This window comes from Photinus pyralis, unplaced genomic scaffold, assembly GCF_008802855.1.
Source record: "Photinus pyralis isolate 1611_PpyrPB1 unplaced genomic scaffold, Ppyr1.3 Ppyr1.4_LG4, whole genome shotgun sequence".
In the NCBI taxonomy this organism is placed as follows: domain Eukaryota; kingdom Metazoa; phylum Arthropoda; class Insecta; order Coleoptera; family Lampyridae; genus Photinus; species Photinus pyralis.
In genome coordinates, this window is record NW_022170511.1 from 39,252,769 (window position 1) to 39,273,177 (window position 20,409).

A 20,409-nucleotide genomic window follows, 5' to 3' on the forward strand; every position below is an offset into this window, starting at 1 on the left:
AAAATTTGGTTTGCAGAATACGTGGCGCTATCTGTACACAGCTTTCGAAGTTCATTTGTGTAATTTTCCCCAGGCGAATAGGGCCGCAGATCAATACTCCAGTTTTCTGGCATTTTAGTGAGGTGGATGTGCAGATGTTCTATTTGGAAATATTGATAGTTCCAATGGAGGATGGTAGATATCGCGAAGGTTAACTTTATTTCTTCTTATAACATTTTTAAGGCCTCGTTATTTACTTGTAATTTAATTATTTATATAAATTGAACATAATTTTGTTTTTTGATAGGGTAAATTAAATCATTCTGTGCAGTCACGTTTCCAACATTCTGTAAAGTTATTTACGAATCTCAAATTGATTTAATTATGTAATTTAACTTTGCTCTTAAATCTGAAATACCGTTTATACAGGGTGTGAAACGACGAGCTGTAGTCCTTCAGTACATAAATTGCCTTTCATAAAGATATCCTCAAAATAAGATCGTACCATTGAATAATAAATCTGGTAGATTTATTATTCAATGGTCGCACTATAATTTAAATGATCAGTAGATAGGTACAGTGCTAAAGAGGTCGATGAGGTTGGAGGTACGACATTACGATATTTAAGACAACGACACGTTATTTTGTGCTCATTTTATTCCATTTTTTGCCGTATAATGCAAATTTTGTGCTCAAGCCAAATTCTTAGTCTGTACCTCCAATTTCACGTTGGAGGTACACCTTCGCCAAATTAAAAACGTTAGAATGCCATAATTTTGTGCTCAGAATGTGCTAATTTTGGATTGTGCAGAGGTATTTATCCGGGAGTTACTGTCACCCGGAGGTTTATAGGCTGGGGCTTAATGGGTAAGGGTTTTTCACCGGGGGCAATTTGCTGCAATCGATGCTTTGCTGTTTGTAACCATTTTTTTGCGTAAGGTTCTCTTTTAATGTGACCAACATATTGCGGTCAGTCAAGCAAAACTGGGAACAGGGGTCTCTGGTCTACCATCGAAGCTGTCCAGCTAATTAAATGAATTTACTAACGCTGAAAAATTGTTATACAATTTGTATATAAATGAAACTTATGATAGTCAGTTAGCAAGATGTGGGGACGGAGCTGGTCAGTCGGCCGCAATGTATTTAGGTACCGTGTGTCCTATTTTGGTTGAAACAGCAGTGTATCTTAGCTGTTTTGTTTTTCAACACTTGCGGCTTTCTCGACCCTGTGTCACTTTTTTGTGAAACTTAATACAACAAACAGAATCAATCTAGATACAAGACGAAAATCCTGAGGCTTAGTAAAAAAATGTTGGACCACCGTATTGATTTGACACAATGTTGGTATTTTTAAATGTAACACCCGGTATATCTTAACGTCAATTTTTGCATTTTTCTTTTGATTACATTGAGGTATCATAACCTATATTTTTTTTAAGTTTAACCATGAACCAAAAAAACGGTTTCCTTTTATTTATGCTGCACTTCATTAATCTAATGTAGCCATTTCTTCATTTTTATATAGCTTTTTTATACAGTATGTTTCAAACTAAACTGACAGATGTCAGATCACGCTCCGGTCATGATGCGATCAATTATTGTAGTATGTATTTCTTATGAAGATTCTCTGATCATGACCTGACCGATAATGTGAATTGGCCTTTACTAGAATATTTTCTGTGGAGAATCGCCTTAATTCACTACCGGGATACGCAGAATTATTACAATAACTATTTAGAAAAATATTGTATAATTTATCACTTTTTTGCGTTTTGAATATCGCGTGCATCTTGAAACCGATAATACAGTTGTGGAATTCAGGCAGTAAGAGTAAAATTACCATCAAGCGTTTTCCAAATAAAATACTGATCAGTAAAGGAAAAAGTCGTCATTGGGACCGGTTCGACACCTTAAATGTCTAACATCAAAAGCGTAAAACAAAGTAAAAAAAAGGTTTTAAGTCTAGAGAATTATTTAAAATGTAAAACAACAATACGTACTACATGAAACAGTGTAAAATCAATATAATCATATTATTGCATAATCTTAAAATAGTTTCCTGCCTAACAAATAGCTTTGTGTTTACGCCGATGGAGACTGTAAAAAAGACATCTCCATCTGTACACCCTCCTTGAGCGATTTCGAATTCTTGCGTGTACCATTTTGCTGTGGTTTTCGCCTGCTCAAGTGCCTTTCAACCCATTTTAAAAGCGTTAGGACGGAATCGGTTGATGACAAGCGGCGTTCCGCCGACGTCTTTGTAATTGGAGAGCTTATCACTCTAAAGGTCGCTGCCATACCTTTCAAAGCCTAAAAAACGGGGTAGGGAGCTTCATTCTAACTATCTAAGTAACTAAATCGTACCACCATAGCATCTTCGTCTGTGGTGTCATCACCGGCGTAAATAATTCTAATACGCTCGCTCCAATCCACACCAAAAGCCGTACGCAAGATGTAAATCGAAGCCCTGCCTTTGTTCCACTCGACAGGCGGACGAGCCTCCAAGGCGCAAAGCGCTTTCGCCGCCTTAAACCCGGCTCCCTCTATTAACATTTTCGCCTGTCGCTCGAGCTGGGGCCGTAAGTAAGTGGGAGATTCGCGGAAATGGAATGTGAGTATGGCCCCTTTGTTTTCAACCCAGGCGCCGTCTCTGCAGACGTGCTCCTGCAACTGCTGCAGGAGATCCGATACCTTCCCTTGCATTTCCGTAGGCATGGGGTGTACGAATTTGCTGCCATCCGGATGCAAAATCTCCAATCCGTGACTACCTGCGTAAGTTATCCCGTCAATTCCAACCTACAACTGAGACTTAGTCGCTGAAAACTGCTCTCCACTCTTACCATGTCCTTAACGTTATTGACGTTTCTTCCAGAAATGACCGCTATGTAACAGTCTGGCATATTCGACAACCTTTGCAGTACATTTTTAGTTTCTGTTGGTAGTATTGCGAGATTAGGATGTGGAGCTATGGGAGCCAAGGTACCATCGTAGTCTAATAGCAGCGCGAGTTTGTGATTATTCCCGATGTATCTGAAAGTGTTTCAATGTAAACATTTGCTAAAAATGACGAAGAAACCTACTTTACGAGATACTCGTCGAAATCGTCCAGAGTAACTTCGGGAATAGTTACATTGTCGATGCTCTCATCCTCATTTTGCGTAACCAAAGAACCAATCGCCTGTAAAAACGATCTTGTCCAGTAGTTAACATCGTTGAGTTTCTCGCGTCTTCGTAAGTAATTCATTCTTAGTATTCGTTCGTCCTCGGGCATTGTGAGTGCTCGGTGCAGACATTCAGATGCGCCTTCGATCTCGTACGGATTGCAGATGATTGCCTCGTGCATTGTTTCACCAGCACCCGCAAAGGGTGACACGATCAGTACACCTGGGGGGACGTTTAGTTGACAGGCCACAAATTCTTTGGCAACCAAATTCATTCCATCTCGTAATGGTGTCACTAGCCCGACGGCCGCCTCTCGATAAAAGGCGGCGAGTTCGTCCTGAGTTACGCAGCCATAAATGTATCTGATCGGTGCCCAATTCGGCGTACTGAACTTTCCATTAATTCGCCCGACGAGTTGATCTATTTCTTCTTTCAGATCTTGATACTCTTTAACATCAGTGCGCGAGGGTACCGCAATTTGAAGAAACGAAACTTTTTCAAGGTGCTCGGGAAAGTTTTCCAAAAGTGACTCAAACGACAGAAAACGATGCACCAATCCCTTTGTGTAATCCAACCGGTCTACTCCCAAAATAATTTTCTGATTGGTCGATAATACTTTGGGCGCCTTTTCGGCTAATTGCACAAATCTCTCGTACGGTATTCCAATGGGTAAAGCCCGCACACGTACGGTCCTGCCGACGTGCTCAACCAGGAGATTTTTCTTATCAATTCGACAACCCAAACATCGTAGACAACAATCGACGAAGTTGAGGCAGTAGTCTGTAATGTGAAACCCTACCATGTCGCACGCTAACATTCCTTGTAGTATTTCATCGGCCCATGGGAATAATCGAAATATATCCCACGGGGGGAACGGAATGTGGAGGAAGAAACCTATCTTACAACGTATGGCTTCCTCTGTAGCCGCCTAAATAAAAGTTAATTAGACAAAATCAGAAATAAGACATGCATGTACCTCTCGTAACCAATTAGCTGCAATCATCAAGTGATAATCGTGTATCCACACTAAGGGAGCATCGTTTCGATTGTCCGAGTCCGAGTTATGGACATTCTTGAGCGTTTCAAATGTGCGGTCTGCGAATTCCTTGTTAACTTCGGCGTATGCTCTCCACTTGTCGCGATTAAAGACTGCCCTATCTGGCATTGAGTGAAATAGCGGCCAGAATGTGGCATTGCAGCAACCATTGTAGTAATCATCAAATGTAATGGAATCTATGTGAACTGGCACCACCTGGAAATTCATATAAGGGTTTACTAATCCGTTGATGCTGGATTTCCAAACATCACGAAACGAAAGCAGTGTCTACACAATTAAATCGGCAACACCGCGCCGCCGTATAGTAGTTTTTGGCGTAAATGGAGAAAAGCTGCAATTTATCTTACATTAATTGTTCATTACAACATTAGGTGTGTTTTCAATTCTTAAATAGTGTACATTCAAGGAAGATTTGTTACGGCGCGGCGTATAAGCTTCTGATTCAATCCTAATTAGTAGGTTCCGAGGTGTTTGCTATACAAAAAGCAACCTTTTTATTCTAATTTAAAATTACAAGAGAATGAATGGTACTTTCTATAATTCTATGTCACCAGAAAAGCATTCCACTGGAAGGGATTGTGAACTATAACATAAATATGCAGGTATTGAGTAGATTTGTTTTAGAAAAAGCAATCCTTATATTTCACGTGGGGGAATTAAAAATGAAGAAATGCGCTTCTGTTGAGCAAGTTTAATTTTCTTTTTTCTTATAAAAAGGGAAGACATTGCAATTTTCTCTTACAAGTTGTTTAGCCATCAATGCAAATTCTTGTTTTTCCTCGTGTTTTTCATTAAACGATGCATAATATTTTCTCAAATTTAAAATTATCGACAAGTAATTTCACTGGGAAAGCTTTTTAACCGACACCGACATGTATTAACCTACTTTTTTATTTCACCTTAGCGAATTAAAAATTAAGAAATCAGTTTCACAAAGCTTAGATGTCGTTTTTCTTACATAGGTACAGAAAAGATGTAATTTTCGCTTAAAAGTTCATGTAAATTGCTTATGTTTTCTATTAAAAAATAATAAATGGTACTATCTCAAATTCGAAATTATAGCACTCTCAAGTGCAAAAGCTTCGAAACTAACGCAAGAATAGGTATTAAAGCAGATCTTTTCATTTCACCGGATTACAAAATGAAGAAATGCTTATAGTTGCGTTTCTCGATCAAGAAAGCATCTTCTCGTGCAAGTTAAGCTACGTTAAACTACTAAAGGCTTTTCCGTTTCATTCCAAATTAATCATATTTTCCAAATTCCAATTTATAAACAAGAAATTTTCCACGGCGTAAGGTTATGAACCAACAGAACAGTTAATCTGCTGAAGAAGAGCCAACATTTGTTTCGCTTTTCAAAAGTAATTATAATGACTAAGGAGTAAGCTTCTTTTGGAAAAAAAGCAACCTTCTTATTTCAAATTTAGCGCACAATTAGAAATGCTGCCACGTGATTCTTTTGAGCAAACTTTGTAGTTTTACCCAGAAGTCGAGAAAGCATTACATTTTTTCCTTTCAGGACATTATTAGAGATTTTCCCTTTTTCATTACTTTTTCTCGGGAAAGCATTGAGCTGACTTTCTGTAGAAAAAGCAACATTACTTTTTTTTCAAATTTGAGGTGGAATTATAAATGAAGAAGTGCTGCCAAATTGAGCAACCCTGATTGTAATATTTCTCACCGTGGGGAAGTATTATAGTTTTCACTTTCACGTGACTTAGAAAACGTTGCAAATTGCTTGTATTGTGCCAAATCAATGTAAACTTTTCAAATTACACGCAAGAAGCAAGATTTTCTGCATCTAAAGATACTCTTAATGAGTATACAGTTGAATTGAAGTAGTAAGAGTATTTCTATTTTCAATTCGAGGTGGCATTAAACAAGCCTTGCGTACAATTCGATCAAGATTATGTAGTTTTTGTCAAAAATAGGAAATCACTGCAGGCCTTTAATCTCCATGGTAAATTAAATGGTACAATTGTAATTTTCAATTTAGTCGCAGTAAAAAAAAGAATCTGTTTTGCAGAAGATGCTTCTAGTTAACTTTCCGGAGAAAAAGCAAGAATTTATTTTAAATTAAATGTGCGACTAGTAATGCTGCCATTCATTTCACGTGAGCACTGTTTTAACATTTTCAAACTCCAAAGTATGAATAAATAACGAAAATTTTCCAAATTTTTCTAAACCAAAGCCAAATTAAATATGGAACAACGTGTTTTTTCATGCAGAAATTACCTCTTGTAAGTCTCACTTGAGCAATTTTGGTGGTAGTATTTCTTATAAATGGAGAAATTGACATTCATCCTTTTAACGGAATTCAGTGATCCTTGCCAATTGATTTCCAAATTCTACATTAAAGGCAAATAAGAAACAATCAGTGAACCAATTTTAATAAGTAACCAGCTGAAATGGTTATTAACTTGTTCTTTTTAAATTTTAATGTCTAAACTGCTCAAAAATTAAAAATAAAAACCAATGCCTTTGCCAATTTAAGAATCATTTTCATTTCAAAAGGAACGGTACTTTTTTCGAAAACATATGCGGGAAAACAAAGATTTTCCGAGAAGTAAGCTTTTTCTGAAGGAAAATCACCATTCTTAGGTCAAATTTAAGGTGTAATAATTGTAAATGAAGTACAGCAATTCTGTTGAGCAAATATGGCGAAAGTAATACAATTTTGCCTTGCAGGGATTATTGGGGATCGTTGCAAATTGCTTCCATTTTTCATTACAACATTATCGATACGTTATGAAATTCTAAAATATAAAAAACATTGCCTTAATGTCCATTGCAAAATAAAAATTTTTCAAATTACCGGAAGTTTTTGTCAAAAAATAATATTCTTTTTTTCACGATTTTTACTATGCGTTTCCATTGCGTTTAGTCGTATGTGATAGCATCAATTTTTGAGACAGTAAATCACGAAGAAATCCATACGCGTATTGATGTTGGATTTCCAAACATCACGAAACGAGAGCAACGTCTACATAATTAAATCGGTGGCGCGGCGTGAGGACTACCCCTAACATATGGCGAGTACACGCTGTAGAAGGAATTTTTTAATTCCGCTCATAAACTAAAAATGGAGCAATGCCATAGGTACAGTAGTTTTTTCCTTATATGGAGAAAATCTGCAATTTATCTTACAGTAATTTTTCATTACAAAGTTAGTGGTGCAGTGTTTTCTGTTTTTAAATCGTGTACAATCAAGGAAGATCTTTCACGGTGTAAGCTGCTGGTTCAATTATAATAAGTAGGTTCCGAGGTGGCTTTCTGTACAAAATTCAACCTTTCTATTATAATTTTGAGACAGTAAATCGCGAATATCATTGATATTATTCAATTATAGGTTAATAAGGATCGCTATGAAAAAAAATTCGTCGGTCTCATTAATTATACTGCAAATTTATGAAAAAAAATATCACTTTCAAAACTAGTTGTACAATAGTTATTTAGTTATGAACTTAATCAAACTGCAAATTTATGAAAAAAAGACACTTTCAACACGTGTTGTTCATGAAATTTTTTTGCATAGTAATAAACCCATTACTGAATAATATCATTGACATTCGCGATTTGCTGTCATTAAACAATTGAGCCTTAGACAGGACTGAACGCCATGGAAACGCATAGTAAAAATCGTGAAAAAAAGTACCACTTTCCATACGATTCTTTTGGAAAAAAGTCAAGTAATTTGATAACTATTCAAAAAATAACCATTTTAATTCAGTTCGTAAAGCAACTTTTTGTTTAAAATTAATAGTGAGATTAGTGTTAGCGATTCACAAGTAAGGAAATTATTTCATAGCCTAAACCAACTTGAATAAGCGACGAACTGACTTGCTATATAGCGTGGGTTAGATTGGTCCCCTAAATAACGGGTGATCAAAAACGAGTTGCTGTGGAGTTAAGTACGATTTCCCTTGTAAACAAAAATTCCAAAAGTGGCTCGACAGCAACCAATTTTTGATCGCATAGTACAAACACCGAATCATCGGCACTTTAATTTGTGCCCGCTTTGTACTGATTTGTGTGCCAACTCTCTAGTTTTTGCGGTTTTTAGGATTGCCACTAACATTTCTAAATCCCAGTGCTTTGTGCTGATTTTTACGCCAATTTCCACAGGTCGTGCGTCAAAATTAACAGAGAATTCCTGGTGCCAAATGGTATACCTATAATCCAATCAATGGGGAGCTAAGCTACCTTGCATTAAATCGGGGAGTTTTGAAATTTGGCATGTGAGTTCAGTTTTACGTCCTGTGCAACATATCAAGTTTGCGACATCGTTCTATCTGAGAAACGCCGCTATTTTACTAAAATCAATGTATGCTTCCATTCAAAAAGTACTTAGGTATTACAAAAATTGTAGAGAAATTACAAGTTTTGTCTGAAGTATTTTTCCATTAAACAAATGGTTTTTGTGCTATATTATATCAAAGTGGGGCATATTTCTTAAAATCAAAATTTTAACCGATGGAGTTCCACTTTGACCTATCCGAGTACCTATGCTAAAATCGACCGTCTGCCGCCTCAGGTACCAATTTTAAATTGCTTTTTTTAGAAAATAAGTTATACCTAAACCAAATGAAAACGTTGATAATGACTCTTTTGGTAACTCTGTAAAAAAACAATTCTTAGTCGGTTTTTTCTGCGGATATAACTAGATTACGGTTGGATGAATGAAGCTGATTTTTTTACAGACAATGATAGGTACAGCCAATGACTATGATAGTGTTTCTTTTTTAATTTTTTTTTCTAATTATAAGATATGAGATAATCTTATAATTAGAGAAAAGATTTAAGTCAGTGGCAGTACCTACCTATCATTAGTCTGTAAAAAAATCAGTTTCATTCATCCGACCGTTAGCTAGTTAAATCCGTAGAAAGTTCGTGAGATACCGACTAAGAATTATTTTTTCCTGTGAAAAAGGCGCGTTTTCGCGATTTTAAGAAATATGTCCCACTTTAATATAATATAGCACAGAAAACCATATGTTTAATGGCAAAAATTTCAGACAAAACTTGCAAAGAATTTAGTTCTCTACAATTTTTGTAATAGGTATTTCTTGGATTAAAGCAACTGAAAAGGAGATAATGTCAAAAAACCGATTTTAAAACGGTAACGTTTCCCAGGGCAGTACGATTTCGCAAGCTTAATATGCTGTTCGGGAATTAAAACTGAAGTAATATGCCAAAAGCTCCGGTATATTTCACAAATAGTATTTTAACATCATGCCTATTAATACGATTGTTTGATATATTGATATAGACACCTCTCTATTTTTCAGCCCTTATTAGGCTATAGCCTATTGTATAGATGTATAGATAATCCGCTCTTCTCTCTGTGGAATAAAATGGGGAATTTCGCAAATTACCAAAAGTAGGACGAAGATTGGGCGGAAATTGAAAATCCTCCTGTAACTCGCATTATGCGGGTCACTCTGTAATTGGGCGCAAGCCTGTTGAGGGCCCAGAACGAGAGGGGGATAATAAATAAATAAACTCGACATTTTGCAATAATCGAGCACAAACTAAGAAGTTGGCGCCTAAATCAGCACAAAACGAGCACAGTTGAGATACGAAGATTAATTGCTCTTTAATCCATTTTGTTTCAAAATTTCCCTTATTCTTTATTAAAAAATAAATAGCATCCTTTCGGAATCCAAATTGTAGGCAAGTGGAAAGATTTTCGACTTACAACACCGCTCTGTTTAAGGTGACATGAAAAATTGGACAAGGCGTTTCACTTGAGCAAGTTTGGTTGTAATGTTTCTCATAAATAGAGAAAAACTACAATCTTATCTTGCAAATCATACACTAAAAACTACCCCTATTGTCTGATTGGATCAGAAGCTATTAACTGCTGTGCATGTAAGGTCAGTTGTGAAGCACTTTATTAGTTTTTTACTCGCTAATTATAACGTTGAATTATATTGACCTTCCTTCCGTGCTTCCTTATTTGTAATGCTTACGCTAAGAATGTAACTTTCACATAATCACGCTATTCAACGCGACCTGATATCTTCATCTTTTAATAACTTATCGTATACCCCAGTCATTCAATGATTTTTTGACAAAGTACTACCTATACGTTTTCAAATTTGGAGACACAGTTGAAGGTAAGAATAAACCCTAAGCCACAAAAAATTATTTCAGCAAACACCACAGGTCGTTGACGATCTTTTGAAATTCACGTAATCTTTAGATATAGACAAATTAATCGGCGCCAATTTTTGGAAATTTACACTTTTACTAGTTTACGGATTTTTGTTTTGGTATCAGCACTCGCACAAAATGTTGCGAGCAAAATACTAAATAGAAACAAACCTTATCAGACTTTAATCCAGCGGTGGGAGTGATATCACTAGGATCCGACTCGGGAATGGGCTCATTGTGATCCTCCAGATGTACACCGGGCCATCCTACCCAATAACCATCACCGTTAATAACAACGGGCGCAACGGCGGTCACCAAACCGCCCGCACTAAACAAACAAGAACACATTTTTATCACAGTTTACTCGCCAAAATCTAAATAATCCCACCTCGCCTTTCTAAACAACCGTCCATCTTCATCCCTCTGCAAGACGAAGGGAAGACGATTCGAGACGACAATCATGCATCCCGATGAGGTGACTGTATCTGCAACAACGGGATAATGTGCAGTTGGCATCTTTACACAAAGTACTAAACGTGGTTTATTGATACGCGAGCAAGTTTCATTTTCAAATCGGAACCGATTACTAAATAATCTTTCTTTGTTGTTTACTATATGTACAGCTTTGCTCCGCCTTAATTATGATTAGGTGTGGGCGATGGACGTTTAGGGTGATCTAACTTACCCGGGGGTGAATTTTTGGAAAATTACGGTTCGTGTCTACGAAGATTTAAAATATGTCAAGGTATCGACTATCGTGCAATACACTTACAAAATTATCTTATAATGAAATAATAGTGTTGCCAATTACATAAATGGAGCGTTTCACAAAACGTTTCTTTTGGTGATCCAAATTTCAACCTAAGTATAATAGTGTAGAACTTCTCTCCCGATCCTTTTTTCATTTGAGTCATACTTGTATCCTATATCCCGTGAATGAATATAAGGACAGACGAAACATTTTTTCATTCCTTCAGATGCTTATTTTCTCCCAAATAACCGTATCAAATATTTTGCTTCAATTCTGCTCAGTTTATAAAGTAGCTACCATTTTTTAATCTTAGCGGTAATTAAAAAACTACTCTTATGTGGTTTCTTTACAACATCTAAATGATCAAATTTGCATTGAAGGTAATTATGAATCCAGAAGACCTTTACGAAAGCCACATCTCGTTTCTTACCTGTTGCGATGACAAAATTATGTCGCAACCCCTAATTAATGTATTAATGATAGTAATTATAAACCATTCATCAATGGTCATAATAATAAACAGTAAATGTATAGTTAATTAGTTTAGTACGGAAGGAATTGCAAATGATTTGGTGGCATCTCATTAATATTTGATGAAAATTTGTTTATGCAAACCTTCGTATTTGTAACCTTGCTATTGCTGTTTATTTTTTTCCTTGGCGTTTCGGCTTCCTGAATTTTAGGTAAAGGAAACAATTCTGCAAGGTGTATGGTATTCATATCAAAGTGGCTACCACTACAATTTTTAATACATGATTTTCAAGGAAGTATTGTAGAATAATATAATCTATACGAGGTGAAACACCTAATTACTCAGTTGGTAAAACGTTCACTGCGTTTATTGTACTCATTTTGTACTTTTTTTCCTCTATGCCGCTAGAACAAAATAATCTATACTTGGTCGGATCCACATATTTTGCCTCTATGGACCCCTTGAATTTGAGATACCCCCCCCCCCTATTATTACCAAGTGTAATGTTTGTAGTTTAAGTTACTAACAAAAATATTACTGTTTCACCTGCTGTTTCATCTTTAGAAATATAGTACGCTTACTCCAATGCTATGTCTAATTTGACCTTTTACAATATTATGTTGATATTATTAGGTAATTTTTACAGTGGAAGTGGTTTTGGTGGTTCCAAATCACCTATTTAGAGGTTATTTTACAGTTTAAACAATGAAATCCAATAAACAAACATGTAAAATGTAACCACTGAGTCATGTTTCAGAGAATCTAACTTTAACAAGAGACGGGTAATTGGTTAGCGTATTTTAAATTGCGGAAAAATGTAGAAATTGAATTGAAGTTTACTGGAATTTCTTACGCCTTGCTTTAACATTCGCAAACTCTACGTCTTTAAATAAGTCAAGATTTTAAGTCAAGACATTTTCAATAGCTAAAACTGCTAGATGGCGTCTGTTTTCTGGATTTTACTTGATTTTAAGCAGTTCGCTTTATTCTTGTGAACTTGGAAAAATCTTCTTCCATTGCCATGTTTATTTTCAGGCCCAGAATTTTCCGATGGATCTGTTTCATCAAGAAATCTTTTCCTTTTTCTGAACATCTGGGGTGTATCTTCAAGTTTCAGATCTAACAGTTCACCATCAAATGCTAAACGTTTTTAAAAGTCAAACATATTCTTTAGTTGGCCCACAAGAGTAACGACAGACAGTTCTTTTCAAAAGTCCTTTAGCTTTGCTCTTTGTGGTGTTGTTTTCATCTTGACCTACACTTAAGTATTTTAGGGTCTTTGAAATAGGCTCTAAATCTTTATTGAAACTTCCCTTTTATTGGTAATTTTTTAAACGGCAACGATAAATCAAGATCAATAATTGACGTTAGCAACTGATTCAACAAACGCAACATAGCTAAGAGGGGTGAGTGGAAGCGAAAAGTAGTCGTCGGAATGTGAAACATATCAGTTGAACGTGTCGTCCGATTAGGAACTTTAAGAGTCATTAAGGATAGCAGATAGCTTTGGTCCACTAGATTATTCCATAGTTTATGACCAAACTGTACCAAAGCTATACTTCTGCGATTAGCAAGACTTTGTATTTCAAATTCATGCCTGAGATCTGCAGATCTAACATTAAATTCGGGGTAGGTGTTATTTTTTTTTAAATATAGGAATCTTAGAAATCTATTTTGAACTTTTTCGATGCGTTTTATTTCGTAAAGTGTATGGGGATGCCAAACTACGGATGCATACTCTAGCCTGGGTCTGACCAGCGTGAAGTACAAGATTTTTAACGTACGAATGCATTTAAAATTAGCAGATTGTCTAAGAACAAAACATTTTGTAAGCGCTAGTAGCAATGTTTTCAATGTGTTTATTAACGTTGAGAGAAGAATCATACACAACACCAAGGTCTTTGATAGATTCCACTCGTTTTAGTTTTGTTCCAAACATTTCGTAATCGAATCTTATATTGATTCTGGTGCGAAATATAGATAAAACTAGGCATTTGGAGATATTTAGTGGAAGTTTATTGTTAAGGCCCCACTTAAGTAGACGGTCTATGTCCTTTTGAAGGAGGTTACAATCCTCAACAGAGACGACCTCAGAATAGATTTTTAAGTCATCTGCGAACATAAGTGAGTTTGAGGTAATTATGGACATACGCAAATCGTTAATAAAAATCAAAAACAACAGTGGTCCTAGGTTGGAGCCTTGAGGTACACCTGAATTGGCCTCAAACTTTCCTGAAGTTTACCATCAAATTTTACTTTGAAGGTGCGATTTTTTAGATATGAAGCAAAAAAATTTAGCCAATGGAGAGTTAGTCCATGTAAATACAGTTTTCCCAGTAACAAATCGTGATCCACTTTGTCGAAAGCTTTGGTAAAATCTGTATAGACCACGTCAACTTGCTGTTTGGAGTCTAGAGATTCCTGGACGTGATTAGTGAAAGTTAATAGGTTTGTTAAAGTAGATTTGTGGGACACGAACCCGTGTTGGGAATCATCTAATGAAGGTTTTATATGGATGACCAGTTTTTTGTGCAATATTAGTTCAAAAAGTTTAGCGGGCGCTGAAAGTATTGCTATAGGTCGGTAGTTTTCAACCAATTTCTTATTCCCGGATTTGTAAATTGGTACGACAATCGATTCCTTCCACATATCGGGAAAGGTTTCCGTCTTAATTGCTAGATTGTATATATGAAGTAGTGGTTTTTCGAGCCATTCTGAACAACCTCGTACTATATATGGAGGAAACATGTCATTACCCGCTGCCTTTTTTGGTTTTAATTTTTTATCCAACACCTCTATGTTATCCATTCATTATCATGACGAAATTAAACGAGTAAGGTACCTATAATATAACCCACTAATGAGTTATGGACGTAAAATAACTCACTAGCAAGATAAAGTACAGGAACCATAAGTAAATCCATTAAATTTTCTGACTAAATTTTTTGTTGTTTATTATTCCCCATAGCAACGAATTATTGCTTTTGTATTCCATGCACTCTAGCTTTTCGCGGAACACGCAGTTTTTAAGATTTCCACGTTTTAAACCAGCTTGAGGAGGTGTTGGATAAAGTTTTGTATGGTGCACGTGTGTTAATTACAAATAAGTCACTTGAGAAAATAACCCCACTCGGCCTGACGGCCTCGTGGGCTTACTTTTTTCTCGCGTGACTTATTTGTAATATAACACACTTATACCATAAATAACTATTAATAGCATTTCTGTAGTTTTCTGCTGTAATTTTATTTAGTGTGAACATATCGTTCGAGATAACTTTACGGTCATTCGGAAAGTTGGTTGCATAAATGCTTTTATCATTGCAATAGACCGAGTTAAAATACTGGCCAAAGGAGTCAGGAGCAACTGAAAGTATGTTACAATCCGATTTCCTTTGCTGCTTAACGTAAGTCCAGAAATGATTTATGTTGGTATTAATATCTTGCTCTGTTTCATATAAGTAATTCACATAGGCAGCCCTAGTCAATCGCTTTAACCTAGTACTCCTAGCCTCTCTAAGTTTATATCATGGAGAGCGGACAATTTTCTTAATCTGAGATAATAATTTTTTATTTTGAAAGTATTAATAATCTCATTAGTAAACCATATTGGATATTTGGACGTGTTTTTCTTTCTTTTAGCAACTACGCGATTGAAAATTTCATATACAACATCATAAAAGCAAACAAGGGCTGCGTTCGTGTCCTTTGTACATTCAAATACTGCTTCCCAGTTGGCATCTCTAAAAGCAGTGCAGTGATAATAAATATTTAGCATAACAAAAAAATATAGGCAAGTTTAATGATACTACAAACGTTATTAAATTAACTGAGGAGTTTAGAAAGTGAGGCTTTCTTGAGATGAGTCGGTTTCGGCACCATCAAGTTGTCTTAGTATTCTATTTCTTGCTTTTGTGCATCTTGATTTCATAGATCTTGTATTAAAGAGAGGGTATAATTCCGTGAGCATAGTAAGTAGTGCTTCAATGTTAGATGTATACGTTTTGGCAATGCTTAATGGATCCGTGGATCCTTGAACATTTTCGAAGAAATCGCGAAATTCTTCGAAAGTGAGAACCAATGCGGATGATTGGGTTTCCATAAATTTCTTAACGGGTTCCATGTCTTCTTCAGTGAAGGAGGTAGTACTTATTTTTGGTTTTTTGGTTGCAGCATCCTTAGTTTTTGGCTTTTCAAAGTATCAGAATTTTAAAATCAGTACCTAAAAACCGAGCTAACCCAATCCAATACATTGGCTTTTGACATATCAGGTTCATATTTTTCAGGGTTATTAGAAGGGTTTATTATGTCGATTCTTGTTTTATGTTCTTCAGGAATGTTTTGTGTAACTAATATTTCTTATAAACGTGTTCATTAATGAAAAAGCTTGAATATTCGTTTGAATTATTCGTGATTTAACACCCTGTGTCCTACAAATGACTCGCTCAAATATGAATATAAAGCATAGGCGTGTCGGAAATTAAGAACCCTTTCCAATGACGTGCCACTCGACCCAACGTTCCAATTCAAATTATTGAAGAGGTGGTAACCATGCTTAGGGGGTTGACAGCAGGGATGTAAATTTTGAAGTAAAAGATGTCCCTCTTCCAACCCAAATCGACGATGTTTCAAAAACTATTTCCTTACAAGTTATTCAGTCTGTTTCGTTTTCGTTGGGCCACCCTGTATGTTACACCGGCTATAAGCCTATATTGAATTGCAGTTATGCCAAACTTGATGGCGATCGGAAATCTTTGTTCCTAGTCGAAAAGTACATGCTACAAGCACAAATTAGTGTTTCGGTTTAGGTTGGAATAACTTAATGCCTCGCTTAATGCACTTGAACTGAGATACTTTGAAATGTAATTCAGTCAGTTCATGTGTAAGTGGGACGTAAAATAACGAGTATTTAATAAAAACTTTTTAAAATTACAGTCGTGTAATCGATGCGTTCTTAAGTATAATGGACGTCACTGAAACAAATGTAATGCAAGCAAATTTACAAATGGTGTCTTCTCAGTTACAAACGATGTTTCCGAAACACAAGAACTTATGTCAACCAAATTTCATTGGACACTTTATTTTAAAACTGGCACGTTCTAAATTATTACAAAGGAGCTTACATGCGATCATCTTTAAAGTTTAATAATTGGCCCAAATTCCAACAGTAACTAGTCGGAATTACAATTACCACATTATAAAAAGCAGGAATTTCACCTGGAAAAGGTTAGGTGTGGATTTCACGAGTCTGGGTATCTACGTACCCGGTAGCGGACAAATTTGAGCAACAGTAGGCCCATGTTGTTTACACAGGCCCGGTGTTGTGTAGATTTACCACCATAGCATAGGTGATTCGTGTTAGGAGTTGGTCCGATTTCAGAATTACTTAGCACAACCAATGGACGTAAAAAGTTCAATGGTCAACGTTATATTTATCCCTTATAAGGCACTTTTAAATTTGGCCTGTGGTTTATATTATACTCGCCAGAAGAGAATGCCGGTCACAGAACACCCGATGCCGGATAATATTGTAGGTGGGATCAAGTATTCTGTGACCGGGATTCTCTCCTGGCGAGCATACTTCTGCTATTAATTTTACGAAAACTTAGGCATAACTGTACTATGAAGACGTTTCGTGGAGTGCTAAATGCTAAAGCTAAGTGTAAATAAGCTGAAGTACCACATTTCATTCTCGTATCAATGCCGAATATTTCCACACACATAGGCCAATCGTACTGCACGCAGTGAAATGTCAGGAACATCTTCGTCTCACTAAACGACTATCAACATGGTCACTTAAAAGTACTACCTACATTGCCTATTTATGGAAACGTACTTCATCGCGGTTTTGATGTGATAATTACTGAAATAATTGCTAATTATACATTTGAAGATTAACGCACTCACAAACAAGCAATTACTACCGGTAATTTTATAGGAATTAGATACTACCTTGGTTGTATAAAATTTTGCAATACGCCAAAGAATTATTTACAACAAAGAGATTAATTTACCTTGATCCAATTCTCAAATAAAAATGCATTATGTAACAATACTTGCGGTTAATAACATTCATGGTCAATTATCTATAGTAATGAAATGGATTTTATGTTTACCAAAAAATTGTACGGTATACCAAAGGTTGTGGTCAGTTGAGTTGTATTTCGGGTGCCGGTCCCACCACAACGTCGTTACTCGTTGGTGTTTTTGTCTTCTTCAATCATAGGAACGCTAATCTTATCGCACTACGACTGCCAAAAACCAGAGCATAAAAAACAGCGATCTACTGTTAACATCCTATGTCAATACATTTGACAACTAGATATTGTAAGCATGACAATGGAAAATATTTCACCCTGGAATCGTTTCCTATCTTGCCATTTGCATATAAATATCTGGTCACTAATGACTTTAAATCTGTTGTTTTGGCGGAAAATTCCCTTCCTATATAAAAAAACATTTCAAGGTACAAAAATAGGAGGAAAATTTCTATACATAACATACACGAAACGGCAGAAAGATAATGATTAACTTCTGTAATTAACGGCGAGTGAAAGTTGAAGTTACCGTCTGCATTGATTTGTTTATACCTCATTCCAATAAGCATGCGAAAAAGTAAAGAATTGCACGTAAAGACCTAAAGAGATTAATTGCAAAAAAAGGGCAATAATAGCGCAATCTTAATTAATTTGATGTAGAAGTTATCTTGTTTAAATATTTAAATGTGTACAAAGCAACGTGTACACAATTTAATAAGCAACTTCGCAAATGCGATTCGCATATAATATCTGTTAAACCTACGCGTTTTGATTTATGAAGGGATAAAGATCTGTCTTCAAGAACCAACTCCCAATCTCCCATTACTTCCATTACTTCCGATAGGTATTGATGCACGTTTCAAAATTAAACCTTGTACGACTTGTATTTGCAATAAAGATCTGTCTTCAAGAACCAACTCCCAATCTTTTTTTTTAAAACTTCTTACCAACTTCACCACAATGTCAAGGGCATCAAAAGAAAAATGAACCAACAATTTTTATAGAGATATGGTGTCCTTTATAATTCCAGGAGGTACATACATTTTTTAAGCAAGATACATAGTATTAAGTAATTTGTGATTGTAAACAGCACGTTATCGTTTTATCTATTTAGTGAGTGGGTTTGTTTGAGGTAATTGTACTTGGTAAGATTCCATCATCTCGATAACAGATGATCCCAAATTTTCCGTTTCTTTCAAATTTAAAAACCGAGGAAAAGAGTTAAATATGTCTCTGTATATTAATAAATATATATAGCATCATTTGCTTTAATAAAGTATGTGTGCTGTCATCCAGTACCAACATGGATGTTAGAAATGATGAATCTAAAAGTACTTACCACCAACAGCAACCTCAGGTGGACCAGTTAGAAGCCTTCTCGAGACCATCGAAAATAAGTTTAATTTTTACTGTACTGTTGTCAAGCCTTAATTCTCAACAGCATACCATACACCAAGCATGCGTTGCACTACTATTCCCTAAACTCAAATAATGAGAGACTACCTTGCAAAGGTGGAAATGGAAATGTTTAACTATGGAACTTTCCGACGAGTTACTGATCTGTTCGTAGTACGCAAAGAGATTAGATTATTTGAATAGCATATGATCCATTTCATTTCATGGTTTTCAGAAGACCACAAGAAAATGTAGGGCAATCCCGTATTAATTGATGCACGTCTCAAATTTCTACGATCTATGTACATAATACGTAATACATTTTGTAAAAATGAAGAAAAGACGATTATCATGTTTTCTGAATCAACCAGTATGGAGATGGAGACTGTTTTCAAGACAGTTATTAATAGTACCTCCATCAGCTTCATACATCGATCATATTGTGCTGACAATAGAAGTCTTCTGATTAATGTCTACTTATAAAGCACTTATTTCTTCATAGCCTAAAAGGTTTACCTAAAACTTTTCTTAACAAATGTTTAACTATCCCTATTAGTCTCTCAAAAAACCCTACCCACCAAGATCCACTGTAGGTGGGTTTTGAACCGCCAAATAATTCGTTGTGTATTTGTGTCTTTCGTTATAGTATTCCAATCTAGAGTTTCGAAAACTTGTCCGAACCACGAAAATTAGTCCCGCTATCACTACCTACAGTATATAGCATTTTAAGTCTACCCCGTCGAGCAATAAAACTACCAAACACGTTGAATAAAATTAAGAGTAGATAATGATACGGTCTTTTCTATGTGCGCCGCACGAAACACGGCACAGGTAAAAAAGACAACACCGCGCTTTTATTACCGTCCCCCAAAAAGATAGATCCTAAAATATCGACACCCTGATCGACACCAATAATCTGGAAAGTGAGTGCATCGATAACTAAATCATTTGCTCATTTTCTCCTTCAGCACTTAAGAACTTCCAAGGGAGAGCCACCACTACCCTAGGCTGCCAAATCTTCAGTGTCATTAGCCTCGCACCACAAGAATTGAAGTTGGATCTCGCCAAATACGCAGTAAGTCTCGAGGCAAACAAGACTCAATCAAAGGAAACAAAAGTGCCGCATATTTGTCCGATGTAATGCCCAAAGTACCTGGACCCCTTAACTCGGTCTAAATCACATCATACAGTTTAGACAGGTCCTGCTTTTCTTTTGAAATCGCATTATTTAATACCAACTCTAACAACTCGCGAACATATACCTCGATTTGCAAGTCTTCGCGGCCAAATCTCGCAGTCAATAATTTTGTTAAACTCTCTATTTGACGAGCTCGGCTATCCGCAACGGTAGCTTGCACTAAGTAATCTATTTTATCGCAATTGTCTAAAGCAGAATCTGTAT

At 36.0% G+C, this 20,409-nt stretch overlaps 1 protein-coding gene and 1 long non-coding RNA gene across 2 annotated transcripts in view; one reads left to right on the top strand and one right to left on the bottom strand.

Moving 5' to 3' along the window:
- LOC116169857 overlaps positions 1 to 20,409 on the top strand; it is a 46,269-nt gene that overhangs the window by 17,408 nt on the left and 8,452 nt on the right. The gene's annotated exons all lie outside the window — the stretch shown is intronic.
- Positions 1,917 to 19,120, bottom strand: LOC116169853 (alpha,alpha-trehalose-phosphate synthase [UDP-forming]-like). Its single transcript, XM_031486031.1, has 8 exons — positions 18,952 to 19,120; positions 10,743 to 10,839; positions 10,526 to 10,682; positions 4,118 to 4,393; positions 3,060 to 4,069; positions 2,820 to 3,009; positions 2,344 to 2,775; positions 1,917 to 2,289 (listed from the first exon to the last, which is right to left on the bottom strand). The coding sequence occupies exons 1-8, from the start codon at positions 18,998 to 19,000 to the stop codon at positions 2,062 to 2,064; spliced, it is 2,439 nt and encodes an 812-aa protein (XP_031341891.1). The 5' UTR covers positions 19,001 to 19,120; the 3' UTR covers positions 1,917 to 2,061.